At 44.2% G+C, this 13,277-nt stretch overlaps 1 protein-coding gene across 1 annotated transcript in view; it reads left to right on the top strand.

Annotated features, from left to right (window-relative positions):
- The first annotated feature begins 748 nt into the window (after positions 1-748).
- LOC117884792 (cytochrome P450 2D14-like) overlaps positions 749-13,277 on the top strand; it is a 21,549-nt gene continuing 9,020 nt past the window's right edge. Inside the window, exons 1-6 of the mRNA XM_034786037.1 lie at positions 749-2,253; positions 3,549-3,720; positions 4,364-4,516; positions 5,187-5,347; positions 6,918-7,091; positions 10,840-10,981. Of these exons, the coding sequence (XP_034641928.1) occupies positions 2,041-2,253; positions 3,549-3,720; positions 4,364-4,516; positions 5,187-5,347; positions 6,918-7,091; positions 10,840-10,981 (1,015 nt within the window). The 5' untranslated portion in view covers positions 749-2,040. The remainder of the gene's footprint in view (positions 2,254-3,548; positions 3,721-4,363; positions 4,517-5,186; positions 5,348-6,917; positions 7,092-10,839; positions 10,982-13,277) is intronic.

Raw genomic sequence — 13,277 nt, 5'->3', positions numbered from 1 at the left:
TTTAGAAACAGTAGCCAATCAGTTGTTTTAATTGTCATATTTGAATTCAGCACATCAAAATACATAATAAATAGCACATTTTATCTCTGAAGCAGACGACTTCTCAAAAATTGTAGACCAGTGTAATCATCAAGTGATCCATCCCCTGTCACCTATTCCCAGCTTCTGACAAAAATGGCAGATATGGCAGCTATGCTAAACATTCATATGTCCCTTCATGCTTTGACTTGTAGGCTCTAAAGCAGTGGTGGGCAACCTGTGACCCATCAGGGTAAGGTGATTGTGGGCTGCGAGACATTTTGCTGATGTTGACTGTCCGCAGACATGGCCCCCCACAGCTCTCAGTGGCTGCGGTTTGCCGTTCTCAGCCAATGGGAGCTGCGGGAAGCATGACACCATAACCAGAGCTAGCTCAGAAGCCAAAACACAAAACTACTCTTGGTTATGGAGAAGGGTTTGCCTTTTGGGACCTTGCTCGAATTCTCTTGCAATATCACTGAATACAGGCTGAGGAGAATGTAATGGGCTGGACACACAGCAAAAGCATTGCAGTCAGACTTTAGGTGCATAAGGCACTTCAAGGTGGAAAGGTTTATTTGTGTGTTTTATTTTTTGTTGTTTAAAGGCTCAATTAGCATTCCAAGAACCACCGCTGAGCTCTGCCCATATCAGGCAACTGTAGCTTTCAGCTCAGATTTTGTTTTTTGTTTTGTTTTGTTTTGTTAAGGTACCAGGGAATCAGTGATCTAACAGTCCCATAAGAGTTCTTACCCCCTACAAAAGCATTCCCAGCAATTGAAACAAGAACAGACAATTTCTCTTTTTTCTGGAACTTGGGCTCCTACTGTCCAAGGACTCTTACCCGACCTTGGCAAACATCAGTCTTCTTCAGGGTGACCCTGTACTCAGTCATTGTTCAGGCTTTGCCTAGATGGCTCCCACCAGGGTAATCTCAAAAATATGGGCCGCAAGTACAAATCTCAGCCAAATTATACCCCTATGTCCCCAAATTATCTGAAGTTAATATGTAAATGTGGTGCTGCCTTGCTCAGTCCACGCCTATTGGTCTCCAGCAGATGACAGCAGAGAGCTGACTCTGTTACCTTCCTTCTTTCCTAGGCTTCAGGCCACAGGGCTTACCATACTGACTGACTTCTCTGAGTTTTTACAAGTCAAATTGTTAATTAGTTAGTGTTAAAATCAATTAAAAGTGAGTTTTTAAGAAATGCAGCACTTGGCTCATCTTTTCTTTGACTGAACGATCACAATAACAGAGTAAGACAGACATTTCTAGGTGGTTAAACCTCCTAGAAAAACATGCATAAACGATTTTGAAGAAATTAGATTGTAATTAAGTTAATTTATTAATGATTGATGTCTAATTGTTATAATTCCAGTCATGGATAACTCAGATCCTTCTTAAGTAGTGTCACTGTGATGGTTAGATACCACAGGGATGAGCAGCCATATATATTAAAAAAAAAACCCAACTAGACAGTGATGTCAGAGGTAACAAAACCAATCAAACCTCTTCCTTTTTAGCTAATTTGCCGGCTATAATTCTATTGCTGAAGTGGAGCAGTGGTGAAAGTGGGATGGTATCAAGAGTCCTCACCAGTACATTTTTTGGCTCCAACTATCAAGAGATTGGCCCCCAGTGGTGACTCCTCCTACAATTTTGTGTAGAATTATGGCTTGTGTAAAATGGGGACAGGCACACCTTCATCACCACTCCTATGAGGTCTGGGGAGGAGCTGAAGAGAAACAATAACTACACAGCCCGGCACTTTGCTATTTATAAAGTCCTGTGTAGACTTCTGGAACTTCGTTATTAGAAGAGAGGGTGTGAATAGAATAGCATAGCTAGAGAAATAGATACAAAAACAGAGAGAAAGGAAGAGAGGGATGGGGGAGTGAGAGAGGGAAAGTAGGAGAAAGAAACAGAAAGACAGACTGGGAGAAGGTGAAACAGGCAGAGGGAAAGTGTTGAGGGGAAAGGGAAAAACTTATTGGGGGACAGAGTGAGGTGGGAGAGACACAATGGAACTGCTCTCCTGGCTCGGGTCCCAGCTCCCATCCTTCTGGAACAGCTTCACAACACTTGGCCTCTCTTTTGCTGTCTTTATCCTGCTTTTCGATCATATGAAGCGCAGAAAGAGATGGAACAACTATCCCCCGGGTCCTGTCTCCTTCCCTTTCGTTGGGAACTTGCTGCAGGTCAATTTCCAATGTCCTCGCCTTGCTTTAACTGAGGTAAGTGCCAGAGGGACAGATGCCTTTCACTGACTGGCAGAGAGGGTTGGTGAATAACACCCATGCCAGAGCAGTTTCCGGTTGGCAGCTGAAGTGCATTTCTTATTTACTGGATTGCAGGAAGATTTCAATCTATAAAAGGAGAAAAAGTTAAACAGAATAAAAGCAAAGCAAAAAAGCATTTTACATTTACATCGTGAGCTTGTGACATCCCCCTCTCACTGTAATCAGTGTAGGTGGTTGGTTAATTGTTGATCAGTCATACACTAAGGAACCGTGTGTACATCAAGATTATAAATCAGTTTGTTAATATAAAGAAAGCATTGACACTAGTTTACACTAGTCTCATGGTTGAGAAAGCAGCAATGTAAGTGCCTTGTTCTTCATTTGGGCCCTTAAACTAGGACTTGGACACACCCTCCCAAGGGGTGTGTGTAAATTGGAGAATTACATCACTTTAGCAATGGTTCCCATACACAGCTGTACAGTAGAGCTGGTGGGAATGTTTTCACTGAACCAGTTTTTAGACTACAAATGCTGGTTTTGATGGCTATTCCCGGGGGTGGCCTTTTGAAAGGAAAATTTGTTCACTTTGGAAAATGTTTGTTTCGGAGTTCTTCGTTTTTAATTATTTTTATATTATTTCATAACACATCAGTAGCAGTGCTATTCAGAGCACTATTACCACTGACATGTTATGGATAAAATGTAATACTATACAAATAAAAAAGCCCCACGTAACAAAACAGCATTAGAATCCAAACTTCCAGATTTCAAAATGACATTTGAAACAAAAACTTTCCAAAACAGAACTTTTTTTGGAAATTTCAATGTCTGGGAAGTTTGTTTTCATTCTGATTCTAACTGGAAACAAATGTCAAAATGTCAAAATTTCCCGCTGACTGGAAATTGAGTTTTGATCAGCACGAATGGACAGCTGAGTATTGGTGCAGTGAGACAGTACTTTGAAACCCAACAATGTTCTTTATGGACAAATAGCAGTTGGAAAATTAAGGTGGCAGGGGAGAGGGACGCTGATTGCCTTCCCACCCAAATCCGCACGTCACAATATGAAAACGTGGTATTGAGCTAGATCCCTCCTACCGGGTTTGGGCATAGTCCCTCTTGGGTCTACAGCCTTGCAGGGATTAAGCACTCTGCAGTCAAAGCCCCTGTGCTCTCTGCCTTCCACAGACTATGCTATAGTGTCTCTCATTTTAAGCTACAGCCTTTGTAGCTGTTTTTTCTCTTTAAACCTGTTTTTCTTTTTTTCTCATTTCCCTTTTACTTGACAGCTCAGTGAGAAGTTTGGAAAGATCTTCTCTCTTCAGGTTGGATGGAAAAATGTGGTCCTGCTGAATGGGTTAGAAGCTGTAAAGGAAGCATTGGTCCAGAGATCAGAAGACTTTGCTGATCGACCACCCTTTTCTTTATTTGACCATATGGGCTATAGAAAAAACTGTGAAGGCAAGTGTCCCTCATAGTCCAGGGCAAATTTCTCATCTCCCCCATGCACATGAGTTCTTGGGGAGCACAAACAACATGGCTCTGCCTTCAGGGTACATTATGGGTCTGTGGGTGTATATACATGCACACACACAGTGTGCACATACAGACACCATTGCCCTCTGCAGGATGGACTGATTACTAATCTGGTTGTTACAGGTGAGTAGAAACTGGTTTACAGCCTGAGACCGGGCTTCTCTCCAGCTGCCCCAGGCTGCTGGTGTCACAACATTGCCTTTCAGCAAAATGGATGCCACCAGCAAGAGACTCAAAGGCCAGCTGGCATTATGAACTTTATTTGAAAACCTGTTTCACAGAGAGCTCCCAGAGTCAGAAAAAATGGAAGTACCAGGTCTGGCCCGTGGAGTAGTGTTGGGAACTGTTGCTCTAGCTCACACAGCTTCCCAAGGGACCCAAGCCCATTTCTCCCCACAAGTATCACCTTCATGAACCATGTGTACAGTGGCACAGTTAACGGGGAAATAAATTAACTAAAAAGAATAAATCAATGAAACAAAACCAACCCTTTTCCATTTATTACAGCAGGGGGATGGGGGAGGAGAACAGGTGGCTATTTGACTAGTATTTCTTCAAAACCCTGCAGGGATAATGATGGCAAGGTATGGCCATGGCTGGAAGGAGCTGAGGAGATTCACACTCTCCACCTTGAGGAATTTTGGGCTGGGGAAGAAATCCCTGGACCAGCGTGTGACTGAGGAAGCTGGATGTCTATGCTCTGCGTTCAGTTCTAAAGATGGTATGTTTGGGAGATTGGAAACTCTCATATCTCTAGTCATAAAGCAGGGAGGGGGGGCTCTCAAGAGTAGGGTACATGGAGCTAGAAGGAAGAGCAATTCTAGAGGAGGAGGAGGAGGAGAGGTTTGCATGTGGAGATGATCCAGCCATTGTGGAGGGGATTCAGCTAAATAGGTGCAGTGTATTTCCCACTTCCTGTGGTGTTAGAGGGTCTCCCCATGTAGCAGCAGGCTGAGATTCTGGGGTGCCTCCTAATCTCTTGCAGGGCCGGCTTTAGGCCAATTCCACCAATTCCCCCGAATCGGGCCCCGCGCCTAAGAGGGCCCCGCGCCCAGTGGCAGGGCTGCCGGGGGGGAGGGGAGAAAGAAGTGTCCGAGAATCCCTTCCCTGGTTAGAGGCTCCTTTTTAATTTTTACTCACCCGGTGGCGCTCTGGGTCTTCGGCGGCACTTCAGCAGCAGGTCCTTCAGTGCCGCCGAAGACCCGGAGCAAGTGAAGGACCCGAAGTCTAGGAGCGCCGCCCGGTGAGTACAAGCCCCACATGTTTTTTTACGTGGTTTTTTTTTTTTTTTAGTCATCCCTGCCGGGGCCCCGTCGAAACTGTTCGAATCAGGCCCCGCACTTCCTAAAGCCGGCCCTGATCTCTTGGGTTGGTTCCTGTATCTTTTTCAGGCCATCCTTTCAATCCACGCTTCCTCATAAACAGTGCCGTCGGCAATGTGATGTGCTCCCTCACTTTTGGCAACCGCTTTGAGTACAACAACGAGAAATTCCAGAGGATGCTACACCTGATAGAGGAGGCTTTCAATATAGGAGCTGGAATCATGTCCCAGGTAGCCCACAAGAATCTGATTTTGTCAGTAAAACTGAAACCTCTTGGTTGCCTGGGTGGGTCCGAGGGGGATGAAGAGCTCACGCTCTGTACAGTGTTTTAGACAAAGGTGCCATGGTGCTTTTGATGCAGGGATTATGAACCAGTTTGGATAATACAGAAATCTCCTGAAACCTGGCTAGGGTTTGCGCATGGCTATTTCTCTTGTGTTCCTCTGCATTTTCTAGAGGCAGCTGAGGCAGGAAGTGGGACTGTCGAAATGCCTGGAGATAGCCTGGTCTCTTAGGCTTTGTCTGCACTGGCAAGTGAAAGACAAAATTTTTGTCATTCAGAGGTGTTAACAAAACACCCCCGCAAAAGACAAAAGTTTTGTCAACGACAAGCACTAGTGTGAACAGCGCTTTGTCGGCAGCAGCACTCTCCTGCCGACAACACTAATGCCGTTCTTTGGGGATGGAAGCTTTTTGTCGTCAGGAGATCTCTCTTCCGCCGACAAACAGTGGCTACACTGAGTGCCTTTTAGAAGCTCAGCTGTAGTGGCACAGCCGTGTCACTCAAAGCTGCATAGTGTAGACATAGCCTTAGTATTTCTTGGTAAACAAGAAACATGTACAGGAAATTTTTCTAAGGAAGGCTTGTTATTGGGAGATTTCCAGCCCAGTTTTGATGAACTGATGGACTGGGATAGTTTAGAGATGTTTCCTAATTTGTAAGTGTTTTTCTGAACAGAACATCTAAGACTTAAAAAACCAACAATAACAACAAAGCCAACCCCAGACTTTAATGGTTTTCAATACAGTAAGAGAACTCTGTGAATATCTTTAGGAAAGGAAGGCATCCAGAACCTCCCACCTTCTCCCAGCTGGGAGCACAAGTCCCTTTGCTCTATGTGATTTTTGCAAGAAGCTGTCAGACTGCATCTTACTACTATCTTCTATATGACACACACACAGTTATGGGAATTAACTATCCCATTAGTACAACCAAGATCAGGGAATGGCGAGTGAGAGACTTTCCTCTCCTCCAGAAAACCAGCTCTTCAAGGAAACTCCGCCCTTACAGGCCCTTGGCCATCACACTCAATAGATAGATCAGGAAAAAAAAGTATATGAGCCCAGCCCATAAGGCTCAGTGACATTTATCCTGAGTAAGGACTGCAGCATCAGGGCCAGTATTTGTAACATTTAAAATCTCCCTAGAGCCCTGAAACAATAAGAAAAGTCTCAACAGTAATCTTTTCCCAGCCCCCCACCCTTTCACTGTTCTCCTGTTGCTACTGTCACGCCGATAGGAGGCTAGGTAATAGCTCCATAACAGAATTGAGGAGGGTGTTTACTTCCAGGGGTGGTTAGTCAGATGGTTAACTTACATGCAGACGGTGTTGGTCACAACACATTGTGTTGAACGGTGGAGGGAACAAGGTAGGGAGCCTCAAAATGTTTACCCAATGTGAAGTGGGGGATCTGGCCTGTTGGGAACATTCCATCCCAGTTCCATCTCTTCCCCCACCGAATATCTGAGAACTGGCTTCCTGATCTAATGCTTTTCCTCTCCTGTCTCTTCCATCCTAGATTCTGGACATGATGCCTTGGTTGTTGTATATTCCTGGGCCTCATCATAACATCTTCCAACCCTATACTGATAGCTTTGACATCCTAAGGGAGATTGTGAAGGAGCACAAGGAGACTCGGGATCCAGGCTTTACCAGAGACTTCATTGATGCTTTTCTGGAGGAGATAGAAAAGGTAGGAGGGGACAGACATGGATACTTGTGGGGTCATATTTTGCTGTTTGGATATGTGTGCTTGTGATGGAACAACCCATCAGTTACGCTGAGACCTGGATCCTGCAGGTCCTTTCACCCGAGTGCATGCAGCAGAGAGCACAAGGCTGTTGCTCTCCAGTGCAAGTAGGGACAGCATGCGGGCACACACATGCAGCAGCACTAGGTGAGTGGAATTAGATATTGAGATCCCCGTACACCTGCCCCCTTACACTCAAGGACACATGGAAAAGAAAAGTTCAGGGTGTCTAAGGAGGCCTTGATTTAAGCGTAACCTCAGCTCACAGATGCAGTGCTTGGTTATTAAACAATTCACCTTGTCTTACCTGCCTCTTATTTATCTCTGTTCCAATAGCACTTCACTCTCAGCGGAGTGGTATATGGCATGTATGAGAAAATGCCAATCAAAATGCAGTTCCAGGTAATTATTCACACTGAGGTAGCCTCCTAAGATCCAAGTCAGGATCAAGGCCCCACTCTGCTGAGTGCTGTACAAATATGCAAGTAGACACCGTCCTGGCCCCGCAGACTTTAGAGTATAATTTGTTTTATTCTGTGCAATCCCTTTCCCATTATTTACTTGCCTATGTGTGGCAAAGCAGCCCTACCAATACTAGTAAAGTTTTAAACTCTCATCGGTCCTTGGGGGGGTTTCCTGTCAGCATGCATTCCTTACCCAACTGCAGAGAGAGACGTGGCAGGAAGGTGAGAGTGAAGTTGTGATGCCCAGTGATATGACCAAGTCCAACAGTGGCACTGTTGCTAAGTAAACACCAATGACACTATGAAAAGGGACAAAAATCCCACATCACTAATTATAGGACATGTACTGATATTGAAGAGTTGCCAGTAGCCTTCCCTTGGCTGGGTCTCATGGCTTATAAACACATTCTTATTTTCTTTGACTTCTCTGCTGCTTTCACTGAATGACATTTCTGTCTGTAACCGTGCCTCAGTGGGCCACAACTGAGAATGCCAAACTCAGGACAAACTGCTGAGAACCAGGGCAAACATAACCCAAAACTGGTGGTTATTCTCCCATGAGATATACCAAACCAGCAACAAAAGTAAACTTCTGTTTTACCACCCTGGCTAACAGGAAGTCATAAAAGCGGCTTCCTTGGGCATTCCAGTTCTTATATGACCACCAAAACACTGGATTTAAAGGTGAGTGGTTCTTTACAACCAGTCTCATTAATTAAAAGGTTCTTCTGATCCCAAAGGACCAGCCACACACCCAGGTTAATATATAACTCAGATTTTACCCAAAAATCACACTGATGCCAGTCCTTTAGTATCTAAAATCTAAAGGTTTATTTATAAAAAGAAAGAAAGGGAGAATTAAAATTGGTTAAAGGAATCAAATACATACAATAATTGCAAAGTTATTGGTTCAGGCTTGTAGCAATGATGGAATAAACTGCTGACTTACGTCAAGTCTTTGGCTGCCTACAAATTATCGGAAGGTCCTCAGTCCATTGGTTAGAATGCTCCCATTAGTATAGTCCATATTCCAGAAGTTTAGGCAGGAAAGAGGCTGGAGCAGGATAGAGTCTGGAGCCGGATAGAGGCAAAATGTAGGAGTTTCCAGGCATTTTATCTCTTCTACCATGTGGAGGGAATTCCATTGCTCTTACTGTGGAGAATTACAGCAACAAGATGGAGTTTGGAGTCACATAGGCAAGTCACATGTCCATGTACTTCGCCTAGTCACAGCAGGAAATTCCATTAAGTGTAGATGGACCTCTGCCATTGTCAGTTAAATGTTCTTTTGATGGGCCACTCCATTTGAATAGTCCCTCCAAGATGAGCTGGCTAGCTACCTTGTGGGCGGTACCGCAAGAGCACAGATTTGAAATCCAGGTATAGCGCCAAACTTATAACTTCAAATACAAAAATGATACATAAATGCATGCAGATAGCAAAATCATAACCAGCAAACCATAACCTTTTCATAGACACCTCACTTGACAACCTTTTTACAAGATTTGCTGCAAATATATAACAGTGGTTGCAATGATCTATATGGTCATATTTTAATCAGATAACGTCACACTGTCCTCCTTTGGTTTCTATGGTACTGTTTTTTCTTGGTTTTCCTCCTATTGGTTTCTCCCCAACTATTCCTTCAGCATTCCCTGTGGTGGATTCTCTTCTGCTCTTCCATTGTCTGTGGAAGTCATAAAGCCTCTGCCTTTGCTCACTCCCTCTACAGTGTAACTCTGAGGAACTTTATCTGCTTTCACAGTTGGAACTTTCATCTCAAGGCTGACAATCAGCAAACCTATCTCAGCTCTCCTGACCCATCTCTCGCTAAGGAGTCCTATACTTCAGTCCTTCTGACATTTCTTCCTAGGTGACTTGTCTGCAACGTAAGTTTAACATAGCTAAAAATTAGATTCTTACTTTTTTCCCCAAACCCCTCTCCCATCTTCCTGCTCATCCAGGATCATAAAGTGAGAGTTATCTATGAACCCTTCCTCTCCTTCTCCTCATGCACACATCCAATTTCAAATCTTGCTGCTTCTTCCTCCACTCTACAGGTTCCTCCTTGTTTACCACATCACATTTAAATCTCTTGTCCTTGCCTTGAAAGTCTTACACAACCCACATTATATCTTGGACATAGTATCTTAATGCATCACCCCCATAACCTGTGGTCTTCCAATGATGGCTGTCTCAATGCCATGCTCATATAATTCCCCCACAGTTTTCTCTGTGTCTTCTTTCATGCCACCTCAGACCACTGAAACACCCTCCAAATTCTGGTCCACTAAGCCATTGCCTTCTCTTCATCCAAATCCCTTCTAAAGAGCCACTGTTTTCTTCTTGTCCACAAGAAGTAAGTCAATGATTTTAAGCTATTAAAAATATCCTTATAATTTCCTTTGGACTTCCCATTGCATCCTGTCTATTCTGTAGCTCTTGCTTAGATTGTAAAACCTTAAAAGGACTGGCTCTGTCTGGGGGGGAGGGATAGCTCAGTGGTTTGAGCATTGGCCTGCTAAACCCAGGATTGTGAGCTCAATCCTTGAGGGGGCCACTTGGGGATCTAGGGGCAAAATCAGTACTTGGTCCTGCTAGTGAAGGCAGGGGGCTGGACTTGATGACCTTTCAAGGTCCCTTCCAGTTCTAGGAGATGGGATATCTCCATTAATTATTATTATTACCATGTGTCTGGGATACTTACTTCACTGAAATGGCCCCATAATACAGTCTTTTTAAACCTTATTTTGTGCTTCTATGAAATCTAAAATTATGAGCCTTGAAAGTAATGCAAAAATATTTCAAATTTCATTCCCATACTTCATGAAGCCTTAATGATTCTACCTTTGATCAATGTATGCATTTCCAGTTTGTTTAGCTCTTCTCAGTCAAGGAAGAATCTTGTAACTCGTTCATATTTTGAATTCTAATCCCTACTAAGAAGATTTTAAGTATTGTGGGCCCGTCTCCCCACTGCCCTATACCTTGTGTAAACATTTGCACCAGTTCAAAGGAAGTGTAAAATGCTACCATTCTGATCAGGCATCATCCTCCACTCTGCACGGGTGTCAATGATCGCACCAGGTCTGGGGCAATAGGGACTCAGACCCTTATGTCTGGAAAATGTGTTATACACCCAAATGTATGCTCCTAGGTAATAGGGTGAATTAAATAAAAAACAACAAACCCAAGTTATATGACAAGCCTATTTTTATTTCCTTCAGGCTAAAATGGATCCAGAGAGCACTTTCAATGAGGACAATCTGATCTTTACAGTTTTTGACCTGTTTGGTGCTGCCACTGAAACAACCACTGTAACCCTGTGCTGGGCACTGCTGTACATGCTTCACTATCCTGATGTCCAAAGTAAGTGATACAGTTTGGGAGGGCCAGGGCTTCCTCTCACCCTGCACCTCCCATTGATAAGTTTCCAGTATTTTTCTACTTATAGATGCTTTTGTCTTTTGGATGCGACCTCCTGGAGTACAGTCAGTAGCATTTACTATTGGACTGAACTACAGTAATGAGGAGGGGATAATTCCACACAATCATCATGGAGCATTATGTGCTGAGGGGGAAAGCCCCTGTTAAAGATCTCAGTATGTGTATAGAAACCCACTGCTACTGTTAAGTGCACCTTGTGTCTCCAACAGCTCCTTGCTAAGTTTTCTCTTTCTGGCCACAAATGCTCTAGTCAAGATTTCGGTAAATGACTAGTGATTTTGGGCAGCTCAGCTTTTGGGTGTTCAACCTGAGATACCTTAAAAGGACCTGATTTTCAGAGGGTGGCTACTTAGCACTTTCTGAAAATCAGGCCTCTTGTCAAAATGGACACCTACACATTATGTCGCTCACAAGCATTAGTCACTTTGGAAAATCTTGGCCCCTTTCACTTCCACCCTCGATCAATATTTGCCTCTACTGCATAGCCAGACTTTGCTCCCAAGTCCCAGTGCCCAGAGCTCTCTTATCAGATGACTTACATCAAGCCTGGACGTAACTTCAGGGATATATAGTAAGAAGCCTTTTCTCAACTCTTTACACAATTTCTTCTTGAAGAAACTATTTCTCCATCACATAAAAAGAGAGTCTGCACTCAGCTTAGTCCTAATACCACGTAGGACTTCATTCAAAAAGTAAGTGTAGTTCAGACACTAAGTGTCACCACCATATAAATAAGTTCAACTGCTGAAGGGAAGGAATCAAACCAAAAACTAGCACTTTCCAAGGGGGATTTTAAAAATGAACAAGGCAGTCAAAAAGGCACTATAGTTAGAAGTGAGGATAGGGTAGGGTTGCTTAAGTAGCATCCTGGTTGTACAGGTATCTGTAAAAAATAAAATGGAAATCCCGCCCAAGTGATGCTAGTAGAAAGAAGGTAAAGAGGTAAACTATAACATGGAAATTAGGAGAGGCGAGAGGAAATGTAAAGAACTTATATCCAAAGACATGAAAACAAACACATTATTTCAGTATATCAGAAGCAGGATGTCTGGGAGAATTGGTTGGCCCACAGAACTACCAGGGAAGAAAGGGAATAATCAAGGAGGATAAGGACATTAACAAGAAGCGAAATGGTTTCTTTATATCAGTCCTCACTACAACAGAGAACCTTTGGGGAGATGTCTACCTCTGCTATACATTTTCAGGTAGTGATCACAAGGCATAGTCAGAGATAGAATTAACAAAAAAAAAGGTCCTGGAATAAATGGATACGTTTAAGTGCCACCAAGACCAGCTGGCTTACCTCCAAGAGATTCCAAGGACTTTAAGAATGAAGTGGCTGAGCTGCTAAGAAAATTGAGGTGTCTCAAATACCAAATACCATACTGGGGAAGCAAATATTGTAACAGTTGTTTAAAAAGCCTCTGGGGCTGGTCTTGGGAAATGCAGACCAGTGAACCGTCCTTCAGTACAGACAAATTGATTGAAACAATAAACAGAGGTAACCATGAAACACCTTGATTCACTGACACATCTGTACAACTTCTCATAGGTACAACAACAGGAAAACAAAATGGATGGGGACCAGGTGGGAGAAATCCAGGTGGATTTTTCACACCCCCTGAGCGACGTTGTTATACCGATATAGGTCTGTAGTCTAGACCCGGTCTTGTTGTTATACAGTCTCCTGCCAAAACAAGACCCCGTCCCTCCACACACACTCCTCAGCCACACCTCTGCTGGGGAGAGCTCTCTCTGGCCCCCTTTGTGCAGCCTCCTCTCTCCTCTCATGGTCCTCTCCCTCCTTCACTGCCCCCCCCAGAAAGGTGAGCCTCCCTCCTCAAGCTAACTCACACCCACCTATTCCCTACTCCCTACTCTCCTTGTTCTCCTTCTCCCCACCCCCACCACCCTGGCTCTTTCCCCTGCTTCCTTCCCCAATCACGTCCCTCCCTCCCCTCCCCGCCCCCCACCTCCTCCTGGGGCTTCTGAAATTCCGAGGCTTCCCAGTGCGGATTTTTCACACCTGTGAGTGAGGTAGTTCTTCTTCGAGTGCTTGCTCATATCCATTCCATTAGGTGTGCGCGCGCCGCGTGCACGATCGTCGGAAGATTTTCTACCCTAGCAACACCGGCGGGTCGGCTGTGGAGCCCCCTAGAGTGGCGCCTTCATGGCGCTGAATATATACCCCAGCCGACCCGGCGCCCCCACAGTTCCA

The sequence above is a fragment of the Trachemys scripta genome, chromosome 1, assembly GCF_013100865.1.
Source record: "Trachemys scripta elegans isolate TJP31775 chromosome 1, CAS_Tse_1.0, whole genome shotgun sequence".
In the NCBI taxonomy this organism is placed as follows: Eukaryota; Metazoa; Chordata; order Testudines; family Emydidae; genus Trachemys; species Trachemys scripta.
This window is presented reverse-complemented; position numbering and strand designations above follow the sequence as displayed.